The sequence below is a fragment of the Anastrepha obliqua genome, chromosome 2 (assembly GCF_027943255.1).
Source record: "Anastrepha obliqua isolate idAnaObli1 chromosome 2, idAnaObli1_1.0, whole genome shotgun sequence".
In the NCBI taxonomy this organism is placed as follows: Eukaryota; Metazoa; Arthropoda; class Insecta; order Diptera; family Tephritidae; genus Anastrepha; species Anastrepha obliqua.
In genome coordinates this window covers 26,773,189-26,797,237 of record NC_072893.1, presented here as the reverse complement: position 1 = coordinate 26,797,237, position 24,049 = coordinate 26,773,189, and the positions used below count along the sequence as shown (strand labels likewise).

The 24,049-nt window shown below is 38.5% G+C and overlaps 1 protein-coding gene across 1 annotated transcript in view; it reads right to left on the bottom strand.

The window, feature by feature from the left end:
- Positions 1–24,049, bottom strand: part of LOC129237653 (chondroitin sulfate synthase 2) — a 111,817-nt gene that overhangs the window by 10,797 nt on the left and 76,971 nt on the right. The window contains exons 3-6 of the mRNA XM_054872526.1: positions 7,611–7,766; positions 3,069–3,662; positions 2,687–2,998; positions 2,423–2,603 (exon numbers count right to left, since the gene is read on the bottom strand). Coding sequence (XP_054728501.1) covers positions 2,423–2,603; positions 2,687–2,998; positions 3,069–3,662; positions 7,611–7,766 — 1,243 coding nt within the window. The remainder of the gene's footprint in view (positions 1–2,422; positions 2,604–2,686; positions 2,999–3,068; positions 3,663–7,610; positions 7,767–24,049) is intronic.

Genomic DNA, 24,049 nt, shown 5'->3' with positions numbered 1-24,049 from the left:
GCATTTTTCAAAAGAAAATTTTAATTTTATTTGTTTGATAGATATTTTGTATGGATATAGAGAATGAGTTAACATTAACATAACATAATATACTTTAACATAACATAACATAACATAACATAACATAACATAACATAACATAACATAACATAACATAACATAACATAACATAACATAACATAACATAACATAACATAACATAACATAACATAACATAACATAACATAACATAACATAACATAACATAACATAACATAACATAACATAACATAACATAACATAACATAACATAACATAACATAACATAACATAACATAACATAACATAACATAACATAACATAACATAACATAACATAACATAACATAACATAACATAACATAACATAACATAACATAACATAACATAACATAACATAACATAACATAACATAATATAACATATCATAACATAACATAACATGCTGTTCAAGCAAGGTAACGACGCATTTTTTGGTGTGTGCAGCCGCTACATAGAATTATAAGACGTTATCACGTCAAAAAATAATAATAACATTAAAACAACAGGTATTATTAACAAACTTGGTTTTATTTTAAATTCTTCAAGTAAATCAATTAATAATAATCAATAAGAAGGCATATGCAAATACAAATACGTGAATTTATATTAATAGGACTATGAATAAGTTCCTTGCGGTTTTACAACAGATGGCGTAACTTGATTATTATTCCATCGATCCACATTTCCAAACATTCATTGGAGAGCTACTGTCGTAAGGCACAAACGTCAGTATAAGTTTTTTATTTGAAGCGTAAACCAAAATATTTTTACCACACTTGAAAATGTCGAATTTCGTGCCAAATAATGTGTTTTTGCGGGGAATTCTTCTTCATTATTTTAATATGAAGAAAAAAGCAGCCGAAAGTCATCGTATCTTGGTGGAAGTTTATGGTGAGCATGCTCTAGCTGAGCGAACGTGCCAGAAGTGGTTTGCACGCTTTAAAAGTGGTGATTTTGGCTTGGAAGACGAAGAACGCGAGGGTGCGCCGCCAAAGTTCATGGATACCGAATTGGAGGAATTGCTCGATCAAGATCCGGCTCAAACGCAAGAAGAGGTTGCCAAAACTTTGGGAGTTGATCAATCAACCATTTCCAAACGTTTAAAAGCCATGGGAATGATCCGAAAGGTAGGCCATTGGGTGCCGTATGAATTGAAGCCAAGAGACGTTGAACGCCGTTTTATGGCATGCGAACAACTGCTTCAACGGCACAAAAGAAAGGGTTTTTTGCATCGAATTGTGACTGGCGATGAAAAGTGGGTCCATTACGACAATCCAAAACGTCGGGCAACGTATGGATACCCTGGCCATGCTTCAACATCGACGTCGGCGCAGAATATTCATGGCCTGAAGGTTATGCTGTGTATCTGGTGGGACCAGCTGGGTGTTGTGTATTATGAGCTACTGAAACCGAATGAAACGATTACGGGGGATGTCTACCGACGACAATTGATGCGTTTGAGCCGAGCACTGCGAGAAAAACGGCCGCAATACGCCGATAGACACGACAAAGTTATTTTGCAACATGACAATGATCGGCCACATGTTGCACAAGTGGTCAAAACATACTTAGAAACGCTCAAATGGGATGTCCTACCCCCCCCGCCGTATAGTCCAGACCTTGCGCCATCCGATTACTATCTCTTCCGATCGATGCAACATGGCCTGGCTGACCAGCACTTCCGTAATTACGATGAAGTCAAAAAATGGATCGATTCGTGGATTGCGGCAAAACCGACCGAATTTTTCACAAAGGGAATCCGTGAATTGCCAGAAAGATGGGAAAAAGTAGTAGCAAGCGATGGACAATACTTTGAATATTAAATTTGTAACCATTTTACGTCAATAAAGTTTCAAATTTCGAAAAAAACCGCACGAACTTATTCATAGTCCTATTATATATGTACATATGCGCATATACATACACATATACGCTCACTTAAGTAGAAAAGAGCAAGATGTCGAACGTTGCCGTTCATTTGCTTTGTTTGCTTTGTCGTTCGTTCCGTGCTTTCGCTTGCAGTTTATTCAAGGTAACGGCAATGAGCAAGGTAACGGCAATGAGCAAGGTAACACTAATGAGCAAGGTAACGACACATTTTTTCGTGCGTGCAGCCTGTTAAATTGAATTATAAGACGTTATCACGTCAAAAACGGGATTTTGTAGACCTGTGTACTTTATGTGCAATTCTTCAAATAGATAACTTCATACTTCACGCGCTTCTTATGCGAAAATCAACGATGAGGTCACACTACTTTCAGATAAATATGTACTTTTCGATTGGAGTGTACTGGCTCCCTTTCATTGCTTTGCAAACATTGTGACGTACGCATCAATTCAATCGTCACTTTTATATTACTTACCTTGCACATAATCACGACTGTAGAACGCTGTTAGATCGTAATTCCATTTATCAAAATAGCCGGTTCCTTGACTGACATCACACGATTCACATTCCTTACAAAAGTGCGCCAACCTGCATGGATACATCATAAAGCCTATGGGCGAATATATTTGGAAACCCTGAATGGTATTCATACGAACCTAAATGTGATGATGGAAAATATGTACATAAGTAACGAAATGGTATTCAAAAATGTTATTGTTCACACTTTTCAAGCACTTACTCGGTTCAAAAAGTCCGCTTTGAAAGTGATATCGGTTGACGCCATCAGCACAAGACTATCGAGTCCGATTTTGGGCAGCGCCAAATCTGCCACCACAACACTTAATATTTCATTACGTCCATACACGGAGTTGAGCATAATATCCTCGGGTGGTGGCGCATCACTAAGTATTGACGGCAGGCGTATGGATACCCAAGCTATGCGCGAACCATCATTTTTGTACTTTGTTGATAGATCTAAAGCGAGCGTTTTGAGACTTTTGAATGGATCGTTGTCACCTTTGCTCATGGAATCGTATCGATAGAGGAAAATCTAGCGGGTTAGGTAATGTAATATTAAAAAAGTTATTTATTGAATTCACTTTCTTGCTGCCTCAACATACCATCAGTAGAAATGTGTTATCCTGATTTTGCATGCAAATGCGTTCATATTCCGCTATGAAATTAATACCATCCTCTGCTTGATGCTCAAAAGTGGGCACCATAATGGCAATGCGTGTACTTTCGGTGACATATGGCGATGGTATCACCTCAACGCGCCCCAGTGGCTTAACAACTTGAAAACTTTTCGTCACCAACTCATCTGTACGGCTGGTGTCACGCAAATTTAAATGCAATTGATAATCCATGCCACGCGTCGCATCGAATTTCCTGTAGACTGTATGCAAGTTGACAAACTGCAAATGCGGATGCTTCCGTTTGGCGTAGGCAATCGCAATTTCAAGCACTCTATCAAAATCCAACTTTTCGTTGTGACTCAGCGGCTCGACCACATTTTCGGCATTGGGCAGAAAGATGTGTGTGTGGTTGATGAGATGCCATGTTATGATGTCATGCCGCGTTTCGGGCGCAGAACCAAGTGGCACACCAAGTGGCCAGCGTATTTCGAGTATGTTATTTGATATTGAACCGTTGGCTATCCGATAGGATTTACGCTCCAAATCGAAGCTGCGTTGTTGTACTAATTCTAAATGATACTGAAAATGGCGGAAAGAGTGTAATTGTTTTAAGAAAAACTAGAAATAAGTACTACTGTGTCCAAAAAATAAGGTGACATTGTATTTATTTTGAAAATTCTTTATTTATTCTTCCAAATCAATTTCATCCCCTTCAAAGTAATCCCCTCCCGACACAATGCACTTATGCCAACGTTTTTTCCAATTTTCGAAACACTGGTTGTAGTCACTTTCCGGGATGGCCTTCAGTTCCGTCTTCGTTGCGGCTTGAATCTCCTCTATCGTGTCAAAACGGTGTCCCCGGAGCGGTCTTTTGAGCCTGCTGAACAGCCAGAAGTCGCACGGTGCCAGATCAGGTGAATACGGTGGTTGCGGAACGATATGGGTTGAGTTTTTGATGAAATGATCACGAATTACGAGTCCAAAAAATTCAATGTTTTCGGTACCAGTCGAGATTTGACGCGCTTGAGGCCCAAAACATCCTTCAAAATGGTATTGACTGAGCCTTTCGATATGCCAACATCATCAGCAAGGTCTCTAATCGTTAATCGACGGTTTTTCAACACCAAATCTTTGATTTGTTGGACGTGAGCTTCGTCAGTTGAGGTTGATGGTCGCCCAGGACGCTCTTCGTCTTCGACACGTTCACGACCGGCTTGGAACTCACTATACCACTTGTAAACATTTTTTTTAGACATAGCCTCATCACCAAAGGCTTTCTGCACCATCTTCAACGTATCCGAAAATTGATTCCGCAAACAAAATTTAATGCAAATTCTTTGCTCAACAAATTTCGACATTGCAAAAAACGAGAAACTCACTTTTAGCAGCTCACAAAACGACGCGTATCTCAAACAGTAAATGAATATTTCACATGAAATTTGACATAGATGTCACTCACAGTACTACCAACCTAAAAAAAAAAAGAATTCTCCTAATCCTTCAAAGCGCGCAGTTTAAAATCAAATGTCACCTTATTTTTTGGACACAGTAGTATGTACCAGGGTGCTCAATAAGTTTTGCGGTTCGATTAGAAAAGCATAGTTTTACTGTTTCAAATATACTTATCCCGGATCACCAATATACTTGTTCCAGCGAGATTCCAATTAACGAATTTCATCCCTGAAATGAGCATCAGGAAGGGCTGCAAAATGTGTTTCCTCAGTTGTTGTGAACTCATCATTTGATGAAAAATACTTTCCACGCATGAATTTTTTTAGGCCCGGAAACAGATGGAAGTCGCTAGGGTCGAATCTGGTGAATACGGTAAGTACTCCAACAACTCGAACTTTAATTCATAGAGTTTAGCCATTGTCAAAATGCTCTTGTGACGGGGTGCATTGTTCTGATGAAAAAGATTTTTTTTCTTTTGCAAAGTGGGTAGGTTAGGTTAGGTTAGCCTGGTTGGCAATAAGCCACGCATAGACCTTTTAGTCCCTAGCGATACCCGATGGAGACCGACCTCTATGAATACCGAAATTAGGCATCATGTAGGATGTCAGCGCTTTTGGCGAATCTAAGTAGAGCTGGGAGCTCCGCTTTTGAGACGTCTTCCAGACTCTCAAACAGTGGGGCTCCCAGGCATCTTGGTCGCGTTTTTGATAATGCCGGACAAACGCACAGAAGGTGTTCTAAAGTTTCCTCAACATCCTCTCTGCATTTCCTGCATTTGTCCGTGTTAGCAATCCCTATCTTGTACGCATCTGCGGCCAATAGATTTTGACTTGTTAGCATACCTATGATAGTTCTGCAGTCCTTTTGCGAGAGCGTAAATACGAATTGAGCCAGTTTTTTGTCCTTATTTCTAGACATAACTTTGGCTGTTTTGCATGTGGTCAGATTAGTTCACCTAGCTTCCACTAGGATTTTCATGTAGTCGTCGATTTCGTTGCATATAGTATTTAGCGGTTTTTGTACGTCGTTCTCTTGTTCAAAAGGAAGTCTAACAGCACTTTTTGCTATCTCATCTACTATTTCGTTCCCCATAATGCCTTTGTGACCAGGTACCCAGTAGATATGCAGCCTACTGTTTGCGGCTAGCCTTTCTATGGCCTCCCTGCTCCGTCGAACATTTTTGGACTTAATACAATATGAGCTTATTGCTTGCTTTTATTGCTGCTTGACTGTCCACGTATATATTAATTGTTGAGTTCTTTCTCTTTCTTGTGTAGCCTAGCTCCGCGGCTTTCTTCTTCTTCTTAAAAACCTCCCCCAATGAAAACATACACAAAGCCTCGGATGAGAGCTCCGCGGCTTTCCCCACAGCACAGCAACAACTTCCGCTTGTAAGTAAATTCCCGCTCCCACTCCGTCTAAAGTTTTAGAGCCGTCTGTATAGATGTGAAAAGTTCTATGGCCTGGCTTCATGCCTTTGTGCAATCCCTCCTCTTCAATTATAGTGCGAAATCTTCTCTCCCAATTAAAGTACGGAGCCATGTAGCCCGTGCAACCTGCGCTCCACTTTCCTATTGAGCTGTGACCGAAGGTTCTGCATGTGAATGCCCTCACAAGCACTAGCCTCCTCTGCCACTAGCTGCCAGGTTTTCTGCCATAAGGTCAATAGGTGGCATGCTGAATATCATTTACAGCGACGCCGTTGGAGTGGTTTTCATCGGACAGAGCAGCGAGTCGTTGAATCCTTTCCAGTGGCATTAAGTATGCCAGTTTTCTTGTCGCAGCCCACCATACTAAGGCTCCATGCAGCAATATCGGCCTGACTACTGCCGTGTAGCACCAATGCATCAGAGAGGGTGATAGACCCCAAGTAACGCCCAGTATTCTTTTACATGCGTTCAACGCATTACTGGCCTTTTTCACCCTCTCCTCAACATTGTGCTTCCACAGCAATTTGCTGTCCAGTATTACTCCGAGGTACCTCGCATGATCTTTGAGTAGTAGTTCGTTGTTACATAGCTTCGGGAGGTTCCACGCCGGGACCTTGTACTTCCTGGTAAAAAGTACCATGTCCGTTTTTCCTGCAAAGTGGGTTATTTTTCACGATTTTTTTTTCGTTCAGCTGGCCTAAAAGGTTACAATAATATTCCGATTTTGTAGTTTTACCAGTTTCACAAACAAAATTACTGATGCTAACATCTTCTTAGCCGATTTCTGGACACGAACTCGTTTCGGAGCCGAAGAACCAAGTTCATACCACTCTTTAGCCTCTTGTTTCGATTTAGAATCATGGTGATAGACCCACGTCTCATCTATAGTGATGAATTGACGCACAAGGTCCACTTTATCCTTTCGAAAACGCTCGAAATGTTGCTGATTGTTGAGAGAGTCGCATTCGAATGCATTTTTGTCCCATTGTTAGCGAATGCGGCACTCATTGTGCTGCACGCAGCTTTCTGAAGCCCAATACTTTAGTCAAAATATGGCTTCCACTGCCAAATGAGATGCCTAAGGTTTCATTCCCATGGCAGCCGGTTCTACGTTACCGGAGTGAGTCGGGTTTTTCCCGATCATGGGCTCCCGCCCCAGTAAACTAGCCCTGTCTAGTGTACCGTATCCCATGCCTAGGTCTTCTACTAAATCTCTTTCAGGCTTTCGACGATTTTCCAATACGTAATTCTGTATTTTTTTTCTACGATTTCTGATCTTGTTGCTGTTTTTGGATGTCCTTGACGTGCGTCGTCTTCAAGGCTCGTGCGACCACATTTAAATTCAGCAACCCATCTTTCTACTGTCATAATCGATGGCGAAAAGACTTTATACACTTTCAACATTCCTCCATAAATTTCCTTTGCTTTTAAATCTTTCAAAAATAAAAATTCAACCACTGCACGATACTTGATTTTTAGCTACTAGGTTGTTGATTGATGAAACTTCACATACCTTCATATGAAAAAAAATGTAAAAAAAATAGGCTAGTAGCAACGCCCTCTCTTATCGAACCGCAAAACTTATTGAACAACCTAGTGTTTTTATGTATGTAATTGTTACTGTAAAGCAAGTTCCGTCACTTACCCTGGAGTAATAGGCATGCAAACGATAAAAGTCGTCCATAGATGTTACGGGGTACACTAAAGTTGCACTTCGGAAGGTCGCATCTCTGGCAAGGATATTTAAATCCTTAAACAATTTCACATGTGGCTGCAACGTGTACATGTCTTCATGCACCCCCTAAAATAATAAAAGAATTTTTTTGTTTATTATATTAATTACACTACTGGGTTAATTATTAACACGATGCATTCAGCTAATTAAAAAATAATAATAAAAAATTCAAAAAATAAAAAAAAAACACAGTAAAATCAATCAAACACACAAATCAAAGTGGTACACACTTTACACCTATCTGCAATGTGCTTCCTTCTTCAAAGCAGAATTGCCTCCGGGGTTTGGCGGTTACGCTTCTTTGAAGGCAACGCCCACCACTGTGAGCCGTGTTCAACCGATTTGTAGTCACTCGAACCTCCACTCGTTTAAAGAGGTTCTCTACTGAGATGATGAAAGTATTGCCGAAACGCTTCGACAACATCTATTACCTTACGCCACGCCGCGTTCATGTGAATTGGTCACCAAGATCATGCAATTTGACGCTATTGGATTTCTTTCTGTAAAGGTTTTTGGAAAAATTGTGTATGACTATTTTTTTTAAGACCAACATACAATATAAAATACATATTCGCAAAGCGAATGGGTCTGGTGGTGAAAGAGGACAAAACGAAGTACCTCCTGTCATCAAACAAACTGTCGGCGCACTCGCGTATCGATACCCACGTCGCTGTTGACAGTTTGGTTGGTTGTAAAAGACTTCGTTTATTAAGGAACCAGCATTAACACCGCTAACAGTGTCAGTCTAGAAATCCAACGTAGAATCTCTCTTGCCAACAAGTGCTACTTTGGACTAAGTAGGCAATTGAGCAGTAAAGTCCTCTCTCGTCGAACAAAACTAAGACTCTACAAGACTCTCATCATACCCGTCCTAACGTATGGCGCAGAAGCGTGGGCGATGACAACATCCAATGAAGCGATGCTGCGAGTGTTTGAGAGAAAGATTCTGCGGAAGATTTTTGGACCTTTGCACGTTGGCGACGGCGAATGTCATAGGTGATGGAACAACGAGCTGTATGAGCTTTACGACGACATAGACATAGTGCAGCGAATAAAGATCCAGCGGCTACGTTGGCTGGGTCATGTCGTCCGAATGGATACCGACGACCCAGCTATGAAAGTATTTGATGTGGTACCAGCTGGTGGTAGCAGAGGAAGAGGTTGGTCTCTTTGGTCTGCTTTGGAATGAACAGCTGGAGAAGGACTTGGCTTCACTTGGTGTGCCCAACGAGAAAGCGTTTTGTTAAATTCGGTCAAAATCACGTAAACGGTTATCGCGCCAATTAAGAAGAAGAATTTAACCAAACTTATATAGGGTACCTATTTTAACATCTCAGCTGTAATTAAATCCAGTCAGGGTGCTTTTTTATCTTCTGGTTGTATTTCTCATTTGACTTCTTTTATAGTAATGAATGAAATTGGGGTGTTTTCGTTCACAAATTGTCACATTGATTTTCGTTGGGTTGGAAAGTTTTTGTTAAGTGTTTTGCAAAAGCTATTGGCTTGTCCTTGCCACTTTTTGCCTATGTATTATTATCTTTTCTGATTGGAGACCATGACAATTCAGTATTTTCAAATATTTAGTACACTTCTAAAGTGAGTAGTCACCTTTTTTATCAGGTCTTAAGCTTGAAATGTATTGATTCATTGATTCAGTTTTAATAAAATTTATTTCACTATTCAATTATTGTGATGCTTTGTTAAGTTTGGTTTTGTTACTGGGGGCGTAATTTTCGTATGTTTGTTATGACCTGCTTTATTTCTTTGCGGTAGTTAGCTCCAGTTGCTTTCCTTTTGAAATTGAGTTTACTCATCCAGGCGGTTATTAAGAATTATTTTATTGAATATTTTGAAGAATTTTTGCGAGGGATTTCAAGTCAATATTTTTATTATGTAGCGTCAGATTACTTGTATGCTAATAACCCATGATCAAATACGGGGCTTGCAACGGATATTGTGCTGCATATGTAGGTACATAACCGATTTTCACTATGGATAAAAATATCGAACAAAGAATCTGTCTTCAGTTTTGTATTTTGAACGGGATTTCGTGTGCCGAATCTTTGAAAATGTTGCAGATAGCCTATGGCGAGTGTGCTTCATCAAAAACACGGGTATACAAATGGTAAAAGGCTTTGCAGAAGGCCGGGAAGTCGTGGAAGATTTGCCCCGATCTGGTCGCCCATCAACGTCTTCAACGCATGAAAGTGTCGACAAAGTCAAGGAAATGGTGTTAGAACAGCATCATTTAAGTTTGAGGGAAGTAGCTCACGTCTCACGAATCAATTCGCAACATTTTACACCATCAATTGGGCATGGGACACTAAGACGTGTGGCTGCTCGACTCGTTCCAAGAGAGTTGAATTTCTTTCAAAAAATTCATCGGAAGAAGGTGGCTGAAGGCATGCTTGAGAAAGTGTATTCATACCCAGCGTTTATCCAGCGCATCATCACAGGTGATGAGACGTGGGTATATAAGTTTGACATGCAAGCCAGTCAACATGCAACTAGGCGACTGAGTGGCGCTATCCACATGCGCCGAAACCCAAAAAACCATGCTAAAGTCGGGTAGAAAGGAAAGTTATGCTACTCGTTTTCTTTGATTATTAGGGTGTTGTGCACTCGGAATTCATTCCAAATGGTTCTACGGTAAGTGAATAATATTATTTGGAAGTTGTGCGACGTTTGAGAAAGAATGCAGAAAGTGCGTAGGAAACGGCCCAATTTGTGTAAAGAAAACTTATGGATCTTGGACTATAATAACGCACCGTCTCACAAGGCTCATATTGTGAACACTTTTTTGACCAAAAACTCGACAAATATCATCGAACAACCACTATGACTTTTTCCTTTTCCCAAATTGCCACTCCGCGGACGCCGCTTTGAGTCGATAGAGGCCATTAAGGAGAATTTATTGAAGGAGCTGAAAAGATCTCTTGAAACGCGTTTAAAAAGTGCTCCGATGACTGGACTAATCGTTGGCATATGTGTATTGCTTTGAATGGAGCCTATTTTGAAGGCGACAAATTAAATTTTGATGATTAAACAATTATTTAGCGTTTTATTGAACAATTCCCGGCACTTTTTTGACAGAATGTATACTCACAATTATTGTGGATATCCGAAGAGAGAAAGAAAAATCTATTTATAAATTTTAAATAGTCTATAGGAAATGCTAACAATTAAAGAATAATAATAATAAAGCCTTTTTACTGGAGACCAACCAGTTCCTGTTCAACAAAAAAAATCATAAAAAAGACGACAATGATTTACTCATAATAAATCTTCATTTATGTCCTATACATATGTGTGCATGTACTTATATACACAGGGAGAATATCACTGCTTATTTTACACAAATACACATTCGAAGTATTCATACAGTTGCGAATATAAAAAATCGGACACACAAAATAGCTAACATTTTTGCTACTTTACTTTTGTTATAATAATTTAATTTTTTTAGTGAAAAAGTTTGTTAAAAAATAAATATTTTGCAAGTTTGAAGCCACTTCAAAAAGTCGTGTTGATGTTTGTAAATTTTTTTTGATACCGGTGTTGGATGATTTCTTCCATATAAAAAAGAGTTTGCGACTTCGTTATATGGAGACGCATTTCAACGAGTTTTTTTCATTACAAAACATGGATTCGTATGGCTGGGATCAAACTATTATCTGGTAATAAATGGTGTCATCAACACTTTTCGTTGCCAAAGGTGGCCTTTTGGTAGGACGCAGAGCATATGAGCTAGCCATTTGAAAACTTCAATGAATTCTTTCCATACCATTTCTAGTGCTGCCGCTTTCAATGATTTGTCTCTCTTTGGCAAGTTTTCTCTCTGGTTAGTCTTTCTCATATTGAGCATACCGTCAATAAGCGAGTGGCAGACACCAAGGCCATGGAGAAGGGGGCAATCAAATTTCTATGCAGATGATTCGAAGCTAGACGAAAAGGTTGGCTATGGAGTATTTTCGAAGGAATTAGGACTGGAACTATCCGTTCGACTAGCCCGCTACTGCAGCGCTTAACAGTTCTAGCTATAAAAGAAGTGGCATAACAAAAATTACGATAAATACAATATATTCTCGGATAGCCAGGCGGCCATTAAATCAATGAATGCGGGCTATACTACGATCAAAGGTTGCACAGAAATGCCGGCCAGCCCTAAATGATATTAGTGTCGTATTTGAGGTCGGTCTTATTCGGGTTCCGGGGCACAGAGATATTGAAGGAAATTGTAAAGCCGATGCGCTAGCCAGGAAAAGTACTGCTCTTCAACTGCTCAGTGATAGAAGTACCATTGGGATACCTATGGCAACGACCAGTGTTGCCAATTTAGCGACTTTGTCGCTAGAATTGACGACTTTTGCTTGAGTCTTGGCGACAAAAAAAAAGTTTTGACGATAAAAATGATTTAGCGACTTATCTGGCGACTTTTGGAGAGCAAATCAAAACCGTTTTAGGCAATAGATACTTTTCTGTCAACTTGATTGCTCGTGAATGCCCTTTACCTTTCAATCCGTCGCCGTTTTTTTCAAATGAAAATTTTCGAAATTCCGTACGTACAACAACATTTATACAAATTAATAAGCAATTTCAATATTTAATTCCAGATGATCCGTTTTTGAGTAATCGATGCGACCACGGAGGAGGAAATGCTCCACGAGATTGTTTATAACTTTTTTTATAAATTAATATTTTTCCATAAAAATTTAGGATGACAGTCTTTAACGGACACTTAATAAAATAAAAAAAATGCGATCCACAAATTCCTTCTTTTTCCCCCAAAAAAATCACTTATTTCTTTGGCTGTCACAGTGGTGTTCCCCCTTAAAGCGTAGCTTTTTTATGCCACTTTTTCTTTACTATGCTTAAATATATTTTATAAATCCATTTCAAGACTTCAATTAATAATAATATAGTAAATTGTTGCATGATTTGCCTGGTTTTATTATAAAAGCGTAATAGTTAATATTATTAATTTTATAAATATTCAAATTTCCATTTGAATCCAGTACTCTGGATCAACTTCGTACATAAATAACTTTTTCAACATTTCTTGAATCACTCATGCTTTCCAATGATATTTTAAAGATACAAATGTTTTTCAGACACAAATTAACAAGGCGTTAAAAAATTTTGTAGATTTATCGAATCATAATAAAAAAAACAGTATTTCAGGAGATTGAATCTAACTTCCGTTGATCTCAAATTTCAGTAGAGTTGGTATTACTGTTTAATTACTATTCATCTAAAAATTTTAAGTCCGCAGCTGGCCTCCTGTGCACCTCTCAGAATGAAATTTGGGATCCGCTCCTAATGGAGCTAGCGACTTTCTAGCGACTTTTGATATTGGCCCTAACGACTCAGATTTATTGGCGTTGGCAACGACCAAACAAATAATTAAGAATAACATTATGGAAGAGGCCAATTGGTCATGGAGGGATGAAGGCATATGCGTAACAGCTAGGCTACTGTGGCCGGGAATAAACAAAAAAAAGACAAAGGAACCGCTTAGCCTCTCAAGAGAGGATATCTCGAAGGTCGTGGCTTGTATAACCGGTCATTGGATATTTGGCAGGCATTTCACGAGACTAGGAGTTTTCGCCCATGAATATAGTGGAAGTTGTAGAGATGAGGAAGTGGAAGAAACAGTTGAGCACTTCCTGTACTATTGTCGAGACTTAGCTAAAATCAGAGCAGGTTTTCTAAGTCACAAAATCGAAATTTTTTTTCTTCACTCATCTTATAGTAAATCATTTCAAGAATGTTGTGTCAAAATTTTAAGTGGATCGGAGCAGAACTCTCAAAGTTATAGCCTTTGTAGGCACTCTACCTCGAATGCGGAGCATCGATAATTTTGCAGAGTCATTTCTTCAAACGCGTTTTTCCCGAAACGACTTCTTAAAAGTCGGTGCCAATCACAACTCCGAAACTATTCAACCGATTCTTTTCAAATTTGGCACACGTTTTCTAAATCAAAAATACCTCCCCCCCCACTGTTTTTTTTTATTTTATTTTTTTTTAAGGTTGTTTTTCACTTACAAATATGGCGAAATTTTTCGCCAAAAATGCTCGTTTTACGTTTTTTTGCCACCAAATATAGTTTTAATTCAAAAAAATTTTATTCATGGGGGGGAAGGGGGGGGGGGGGAGCATTACGTCATACTTTAAATGAAAAATTCGACTTTTTTAGTTTCAGATGATTCTACGACGAATGCCGATTGGCACCGCAGAGCACCTCTCGAAAAACATATCTCCAAAAAAACTCTGTCATGGGCTTATTTGTCAATATTTTATTATTAATATTTTTTAAAAACTTATTGAAAAGATGTACAATAACATGCAACTGATTTTATTAAAGTATCTTAAGCCATATTTCTGTAAAAAATTCAAAAAAAAAAAGTGTTCTTTTTTTAGCGCTAAACCCTACCACCCCCTTAAGAATATGTCAAAAAACTTTTAGAACGTAAATTTAAGTATTTCTTATATAATATTATAGATCGTCAACCGTGACGACTCTGTTCTTTGCGTTCGAGCGCTGGGAGAGGTACAGTAGATTCTGTTTTTATACGGTTTTGAAATAGTGCGGTTTTTAAACTAGCTAAGCAAAAACTCATCACAGATTACATCAAAAATGCTAACCCTACAAGTATGGAACCGCCTGCATCACCATCCACCCCCCCCCCCCCCCCCCCATACTCACATACGGGGAATGCTGCTAAAGTGATAGTCCTTGGCCGGATATAAATCTGGTTCGTTCCAGTTACGTAGAACCGACTGTCGTGGAAACGGGTAAACGCGCTTTAAAGGTTATGTTGAAATTTTAGACGACGGCAGGACTTGATATTCTTTTAAGAATTATGTTTTGCTTAGAAAAACATTTCTTGTTTCGAAATTCGGGCAAGAACGAAAATGTCGTAAAAAAAAATATTTGTGATTCGTCTAAAAAACTACGGTTTCAAGAGAGACTTGGGCGCACATACAAGTAAGTACAAGCTAACTCCATACCCAGACTTTTAAGTGCGCAACTGTAAGTACATACATACACACATACATACAGTATTCTATCTACATATTTTAATTGCATGGCGTGTGATCATCTCCGCCATGACGACCATTGAAACCATAAATAAAAAATTTTCGCGGTGCTGTATATTTCTTGCATACGCGTCTTTTTTTGCTTTTTTGCTCTTTTGCTAAACTTCAGTTAAATGATGTTATGGCAAAGCTTTTTAATTAAGCGTCGGACCTCTAATTAATTCTGAGAATCCTTTTTTTCTGCTCTCATTTTTTGTTCGCCATGTGTTCGTACGTAGCAACAGCAGCACCAATTTCGGGCAACCTTCACACATAACGAACGATTTTTGCGTGCTTTTAACTTCGCATTTCATATTCGGTGGTATTGTTTTATGTTGGCCATCAAGTAAATAAATGCGCGAAAGATGAAAATCAACATCACTTTTTGTTTACAAATGTTTATTCCCCGACGATGAGGTCTATATCAAAGGCATGTATGCTAAGTATGTGCAGATGTGAGCGGCTTTGCTGAAAGCAAAATTTGACTAAATTTGTTCTTAAATATAGGTATGCACATACACGCATGCACACATACATGCATACATACATACATACATGTACATATGCACATATTAATAGTTTCGCATAAATAGTGCAAATAATAACATGAAAAATCAACCTAATAATTTTCCAGTACCACCTGAGTCATCTAACATCTACTTCGTTGGTATTTTGGTTGATTCACCAGGAGATATTTATGAGTCGCAAATGTAAATAAAAATTTTTGCTCATGTTTATAAACCCTGCAGGGAACAACTAATTTTTATCGGAATTTTATCGAAATGAGCAACAAACAAAACCAAAAAATTGCAATAATGGCAACAAAAACAAAATAAAGAGTGCGTAGTAAGGAGGCTACTGCAAAGAAATTTGCACAGTACGGAGGATATTCTCAGGGAAGTTCCTTTCGACTATCAGCGGACTCATGCAATCAGCGTTAAGCGAACTGGGCTCGAAGTGGGCGACCTTAAACGGTCTAATGGTTAACCCGGCCAAGCCCGAACAAGTTCTGTTCACTAGAAGACATGAGATGCCGAGTTTTCAGTTCCCATCTATTGATCGGGGAACACTAATCTTATCAAACGAAGCCAAGTATCTTGGCATAAGCATAAAGCTCTTTCAAACCTTTCTTGAGGAGGAACACCTAGGAAAGGATGAAGAAAGCTTTGAATGCCTTTTTTGTATCTGTAAAGGACATTTGGCAAAAAATGGGGTCTGAAACCGTATATAAACCACTGGGCGTACAATATGAACATCAGACCCATTTTGACTTATAGAGCTTTCGTGTGGTGGGAGGCGTTGCTTCCACGATCAAAGCAGCAGGCATGCTAAAAGAAGACACGCACGGTCATGCATCAAAATTCTACTATCTGTGGAATACTTGCAAGACGCATCGAAAACAGACTATCTGATTCCCAAGACAGATCTGGAAAAGACTATAAAATAAAAATACTCGGCATTAGATGCTCCGATGAGTCTACCACCACTTGATGTTTTCATCCAAGGAGAGGCGTTGAAGGCCATCTGCAGGCTGAAATACGATGGGAATTGGTACGGCCCTGTCTGGCATTGCACAGAGTAGGCATGAACTTCGACCCAACGATCTTCGCCATGCCCCTTAACTACATGCCATACAGAGTCGTGCTTGACAAGAGATACAGTGTGGTGTTGTCAGAGGTGCAATTGTGGCCAAACTCAGAAAATGAGCTCGGCAAACACTGTTTTCGCATTTTCACGGATGGCTCCAGTTCCGAGCACGGCTCCGGCTACGTGGAATCCAGCGGGACAAAACTGCACTTTGCTCTTGGAATGCATGCATCTGTGTTTCAAGCGATGACCGTTGTTGGGGGAAAACAGATGGAGAGGCAGATCTGTATGTGTCTGCAGCGACAGGCAAGCCACGCTCATGACCTTAGACAGCCTCCTAACCACTTCAAGGCTAGTCAAGCCCTGTAAATCCAGGCTGAACTATGTCAGTAGACATTATAGTCTGATGCTAACATGGGTCCCGGGACATGTGGATACCGCGGGTAAAGAGATCTCTCCTTTTTAGCCAGAATGGGCTCCGGGCCAAGAAAGTTGGCCGTTCTGCCACTCCATTTTGCAGCCATCAAAGTCACGGTTAGCAAACGGGTTACTCTAACCCACAAACGAGCTTGGTTGGCTGAGAGAGGCTGCAGATGGGCAAAACTGATGTTACCTGTCATCATGTCCGACCGACTGTCGCAGTTTCTCCTGCCACTAAGCAGAGAAGACTGCAGGAGGCTGGGTGGACTGATGATGATGGGCCACTTTCTATGGGCAAAGCACATGGAAAAGATGGGCATCTCAGACACTGCACTTTGCCCAGCATGTGGAGAGGAGGATGAGATGGCGGACCACTTTCTGTGCATCTGCTCCGCCTTCGCTCGAATCAGGCTTGAGGTCGTTGGCATTGATGTGTTAAGAAGCGACCTCCTTGGCACCACAAGATCTACTCAGATTTCTTTGGAGGTCGAGTAGATTTAAAGAAAATTAAAAAAGGGAATCAGAGTGCAGTACAATGGATTTAATTGTGTCTGAGTGCTGTACTAGTCTGTCCCGACAAAAAAAAAAAAAACAGAACAAAAAAAAAACAGAACAAAAAAAAACAAAAAAAAAAAATACCAGACAGACAGACTAGAGCTATTTCAGATGATATTTATGCTGACGGCTTAAAGTCACTGGACAGTGGTACTGGATCGGGAGTGTACTCGGAAAAATTATCCTTAAATTGCTTTTTTAGCTTCCCAAACCGGTGTAACGTCTTCCAAGCTGAGATCCGCGCTATAGACAAAGCAGCAAAGACGATAAGACTAGTGAACTTACCTCCGGAAAACCTTAACATTTTTGTTGATAGTCAAGCAGCGATCAAGGCATTGGCCTCAGCGCACATCAAACACAACATAACACCGCACTTTGTTGGGTTCTTGGTCACTCTAGAGCGGAGGGAAATAAAAGAGTGGATGAGTGTGCACGAGAAGGCTATAAACTGGACCTTCAGGGAGTGGTAGAGGACATTGGCATTTCTCTAAATGAACTGTACACTGCGATTGACTCGATTGTAATCGCGGAAACCAATAGAAGGTGGTCGCTGACTACTAACTGCAGGCTTTCCAAAGCAGCCTAGCCAATAGAATGGGTGTACCTTACAATAATTTCTGCAGGAGTTGAGGAGATGAAGAAGAAATTAAGTCGGTAAACACCTGTGAATGCCATGTACTTCAAAGAAGCCATGCCAAATATCTACACTGTAATCGATTAGAGGTGACATTTCATAACATGGTACTATAACCGTAACCGTACAGACCAATTGAATATTGGTTTTTCGTCGTAACCGTAACCAACTGATTGCTGATTTGCTGCATTGTGCGATATAAACCAATTCTATTAATAAAAAAATTACGAATTTCCTCGTCACTGCTCATGTTGTTACCTTTCCTTTAGACCTTTGCCCCTTCGAAATGGACAAATAAATGATAATATTTGTAAATATCAGCTGCTTATGACTATGGCACCGATAAGAACATAGAGGGCTGTAAATATCATTATGGTTAATACTACGGTTAAGGTTATGGTGTTATGGTATGGCACCTCTAATTTAACATTAAATTTGCTGTCATCGACTGCCACTTCGGCAGCATTTCCCAAAATTGTATGGGTGATGTTTTATGCGTATGACGTAAAATAGTTTCATGCGCGCAAAACGTTGAAAAACCATCATCAGCAAAATATGCAAAGGAAGAAGAAAAGTATGCACGGAGATTGGAACACTTCCGAATGGTAGTCGCGCACCAACTTTTACGCACTCCATTGCCTGTCTGTTTGTATACTTCCGCTTTCTAGTTTACAAGTGTCAACTATGATTGACGTATGGCGCTATTTGTAAAAATTATAAATCTTCTGCTAGGGTGATTAATTTTGCGCCACCTTGTATAAGTATTTTTTTCTGTTAGTTTAATAATTATATTTCTTTCCTACCTTCGAAATCGACGTGACTCTTTCATTTTAATTATAATTAGCAGTTAATCTAAAATTTTCATAAAATTTTGTTTGCGTGTTCCCAAAAAAAAAAAAAAATGATAAATTAAATAAAAAATAATAATTAATAATTATATTTCTTTCCTACCTTCGAAATCGACGTGACTCTTTCAGTTTTATTATAATTAGCAGTTAAATTAAAATTTTCATAAAATTTTGTTTGCGTGTTCCCAAAAAATAAAAATGATAAGATACTTATGAAAATTATTAGATAAATCTGAGAAATGTTCTCATAAAATCTTCAAAAATATTAAAAGTTTCGATTTTTGAGACCTCGCTAGCCAAGCGCCATCTATCAAGCCATTTTTGCAGAAAAATATTTCACTTCTTCGAGTTAATATTGTTTTGAATTTGAGTCAAAGCGCACAATAAATACGATTTTTAGAGACATCTCGAGGCCAGCGCCACCTATCGAACCAACTGGGGGTAAATGTATTCTGCAGTTACTTCAAAAAATATCTTTATACCTAATTTTGTTTTAATTTTCAGGACAAACTATTCTGTGTAATTCTAGATATTTTCAATTAAACTAACAACTGATAGTGTAAAGTTAAACTTAACTCAAAAATTACTAAATTTTATTTGTTGTGTTACAATAAAATCTTTTTTATATAAATATACAGATTTCATTACATAAAAATGCGTTGTTGTTGTTGTAGCAGTCATCAAGCGCTGTCAGTACGGTGTAGTCACCAATTGTCATCGTCTATTTCATCTAACGGTAGGCCCAGGAAATATGCTGTTCCGATGGGTTTGGTACCAAAGAGAGAGGAGTGTTAGATGAATGAGAGGCATGTGAATAGTAGTAGGTTAGTATCGTGGGGGACCTTCACATGCCGGACATATATTGAGTATGTCGGGGTCGATTTTGGATAAGTAGGAGTCTAACCTGCTTCAATATTCAGAACGTAATTGAGTCAAAGTTACGCAGGTCTCACGAGGCAGCAGAAGCTCTTCGACTGCGATGGGTGGCGATTGTACTCTGATGACGACATGCGGGGGTCGGGAGTTTAGGAGGGTGGTGAGAGACTTCCGCTGAATGTCGTTCAATGTCTGTACACATAAAAATGTGTCTTTACAGTTAGTTTGGTACGCTTAGTAAGCTGAAAACTTTTAAGCCGTTTTTTTTTTTGACATTTATTCTTTTTTTTAATTATGACACTCTTGTAGCAAATGAACGAAATTTCTTGATCGTCTAAAATGTTTCAAGTGAGATTTCAGTAATCCCTTCATAACTTCATACATTTTTGAAATTGGTATGACGTCCCACTTAAAAACTAATCGACCGAGTAGACATGAATTTACTTTAGAATATAAAGTTTTTAGTGAAAACATAATAATTTTTATTATTAAGGGGATATATGTATGTATACGGTTAGAAGGCCGATAAAGCGAATTTTCCAGCATTTTTTCTGAGAAAACTTTTAAATTTATTGATCTAAAAATTACGCACATATTATGTTATCTTTGAACTGTATTATAAGACTTAGTATTAGTAAAAATATTTATTTGGAAAGGAGCTACAGCTGATCTGCCGGAACTCCTCTCAAAAAATACGTTTTGGGGTGACCCCTATATTCTCTGAAATTAAAAAAACAAACAGATTTCGTTAAAGTAATGTTAAATCTAGTAATTCATCGAAGGAATAAGCTAAATAAATTTTTTTTGATAAAATGGTGGGTTCTCAAAAAAAAAAAAAAGTAATCGATTTTTGACCAAAATTTAGGTCTTAAATAGTTTCTAAAAAAATATTTATCGGTGAGAAAAAATCTTCGATTAATTACCTACTAAAAAATATCTTTAAGAAGCTCGTGTTAAAATTTGAGGCTAATCGATTAAGCCGTTTTCGAGTAATGTTGGTCACCGACTTTGAAATCACCATTTTGAGAAAACGCGCTGCCGCTCCAGCCTTGTCAAGCACTCTGAGACGCTTTCTAAATTTGCGCGCATCTTCGAAAATATTCACCGGAACGATATTAAATTTTCTGTGCCATGTTAAATATGTATATACACATTAAAAAAAAAATATATATAAAAGAAATTTTTTTTTTTTGAAAATTTTAACTGTACGGGTGGGCCATATAGCGTTTGCTTTTTGAACCACCTATTTTTTTGAGAATGGTAACACAAATGACATGTCAAATGTGTTCATAATTTACTTAAAGGTTTGACATTTACGAAATGGGACGTATAGCGTCTCTTGAACAAAATTGGGAAATATTGAAAACCTATTTCCAAAGTGGTGAGTCTTCTTCTTCTTTTCTGATTTTCACATCGGTGGCTACGTCAATAAGCAAAATTGTCGGATTTGGGGCTCAGAAAATCCACACGTTACTGTAGAGAAGCAAATGTATCCACAACGAGTCACTGTTTGATGCGGTTTTTGATCTGGCGGCATCATCGGGCCATTTTTTTTCGAAAATGAGCGAGGAGCCGCGGTTACAGTAAATGGCGAGCGTTACCGTGACTTGCTCAACGAGTTGTTTCCAAAAATTGAAGAGGATGACATGGACGACATTTGGTTTCAACAGGACGGTGCCAACTTGTCACACTGCCAAAGTTACACTCGAACTTTTGGCTTCCGTTTTTGAAAACCGAATAATCAGCCGAAATTCCGATATCAATTGGCCGCCTCGGAGCTGTGATTTAAGCCCGTTGGACTATTTTTTGTGGGGAGCCGTTAAGGACAAATGCTATGCGAACCATCCAGAGACGATTGATGCTTTAAAACACGAAATCGAAGTTGCCATTCATGAAATTGGAGCCAAACAATCGAAAATGTGCTTAAAAATTGGGTTGATCGAATGGCCTACTGTAAAGCCAGTCGTGGCAGTCATTTGAACGATATTATTTTTCATTCATAAATGACAATGTTCAATCGTCAAAATAAAAAAAAAAGTTTCAAAAAATATTGATTAGTTTTTTTTTTACAGTCGATTCAAAAAGCAAATTTTACATGGCCCACCCTATGTATAATCCTTTAACTGTTTTTGAAAATTGTTTTTTTCGGGCGAACAAAAAAAAAAACGAACAATGCCAATAACAAAAAAAAACAAGAATGTGCAGTTCATGGCCAATAGAATCACACTTCAGATTTCAATTCATTTTTAGGTGGCAACCTTCCTAGCCGACTTTTTTTAGCTGAATGGGCCGGGAACGGCATCATCTTTTCTTTACATGTTTTATATACAGTGGCTCACAGCTTATTTCAACCAGCACCCTGAAAAAAGTTTGTCTTCCTATAAAATCTAAACTAAAAGCGATATCAAAAAAATTTAAATGCAAGTAGTTAATATAATGTTTCAAAATAAAAAATATGAATTCATTTATTTTTTTAAATGTATTTATTACGTTTTTAGAACTTAAAAACTAAAAAATCAACCAAAAAGAATGCCACAGCTTATTTCAACCACATACTTTGGCAGCTGAGCAATGATACGTTATTTTACTTTGCAACGGTAGTTTGTTTTTCTACGCTTTAGTCGCTCTATTCTTAGAATTTTAGAATATATTTCTAATGAATTTTGAGAGTAGATCTTGCACAAAAATTCATTACGCAAAATGGGACCACGCACAACCATCGAGCAGCGAGAGCTTGTCCTCAGCCACTATAAATCTGGTCATTCCCGCAGGAAAATTGGGGAGATGGTTGGACTTAGTGATTCCACAGTCCAAAGCATCATTTACCGATTTGTTCGCGAAAATAGAACCCATGACAAGGGTAGAAGTGCTCCCAACAAAATTTTTAATTCATCAGACGAGCGCTATATTGTTCGCAAAATCAAGGCAAACCCAAGATTATCGGCTCCAAAAGTGGCCAATGAAGTTGAGGAAGAGCTGGGCAAGTCATGCCACCCAGAAACGATTCGCCGGGTGCTTCGGGAGCATGACTTCAATGGCAGAGTAGCGCGCAAGAAACCATTTATAAGTGACAAAAATAGGAAGTGTCGCCTGAAGTTTGCCCAGGACAATTTGCACAAGGACAATGCCTATTGGAATACAGTGTTATTCTGTGATGAGTCGAAATTTAATATTTTCGGATCAGATGGAGCTTCTTATGTGTGGCGTAAGCCCAATACTGAACTGCAAGCTAAAAATTTAAAGGCCACAGTAAAGCATGGCGGTGGCAGCGTTATGGTATGGGCCTGTATGTCGGCAGCCGGCGTCGGAAACCTCCAATTTATTGAAACGACTATGGATAAAACTGCTTATCTCGAGATATTGAAGGCCAATTTGCTTCAAAGCGCAGAAAAACTTGGTATTGCGGACGTCTTTAGGTTCTACCAAGATAATGACCCGAAGCATAAGGCGGGCATTGTGCAGACGTGGCTCATCTGGAACTGTCCTCATGTTGTCCATCCACCAGCCCAGTCACCAGACATGAATGTTATTGAAAATTTGTGGGCCATTTTGGATACAAACATCCGAAAAAGGAAAATTTCGAATAAATCGGACCTTAAAACGGCATTAACCGAGGAATGGGAGAAGATAACGCCACAAGTGACCCAAAAGTTGGTCGAATCGATGCCAAAAAGGCTCAAAATGGTAGTTGACCAAAAAGGTGGTCACACCAAATATTAATATTTAAAAATTTTTTCATATATTAGTTTAAATAGTGTAATTTTCTAGCTGGTTGAAATAAGCTGTGACCTTCTTTTTGGTTGATTTTTTAGTTTTTAAGTTCTGAAAATGTTATAAATACATTTAAAAAATAAATGAATTCATATTTTTTATTTTGAAACATTACATTAACTACTTGCATTTAAATTTTTTCTATATCGCTTTTAGTTTAGATTTTATAGGAAGACAAACTTTTTTCAGGGTGCTGGTTGAAATAAGCTGTGAGCCACTGTATTTTTCGAAACGTACTGCAGCGCTGCATTACTATGCCATTTTTATTTATTTCTCTTGCTATTAAATAAATCGTTTTTGCACTTTAATATCGCACTAAAATGCTTTTTATTCTGGTTTTTTATAACCCAAAACAGTCTTAAAAAATAACGCTTCATTTACGAGATTCCAAAGTACTTCCATACGTACATACATATGTATGTACATAGGTCCCCCACTCCTCAAGCAAAACAAATTAAAATTCATTATCCCTCCATCTTTATAGTGGCTTAAACTTGTTTTCTCAAATACAATTAAATTAAATTATTATGAATCTTAAGCAAATTACTTTGTAATCATTATTTACTGCAGCAACGCAT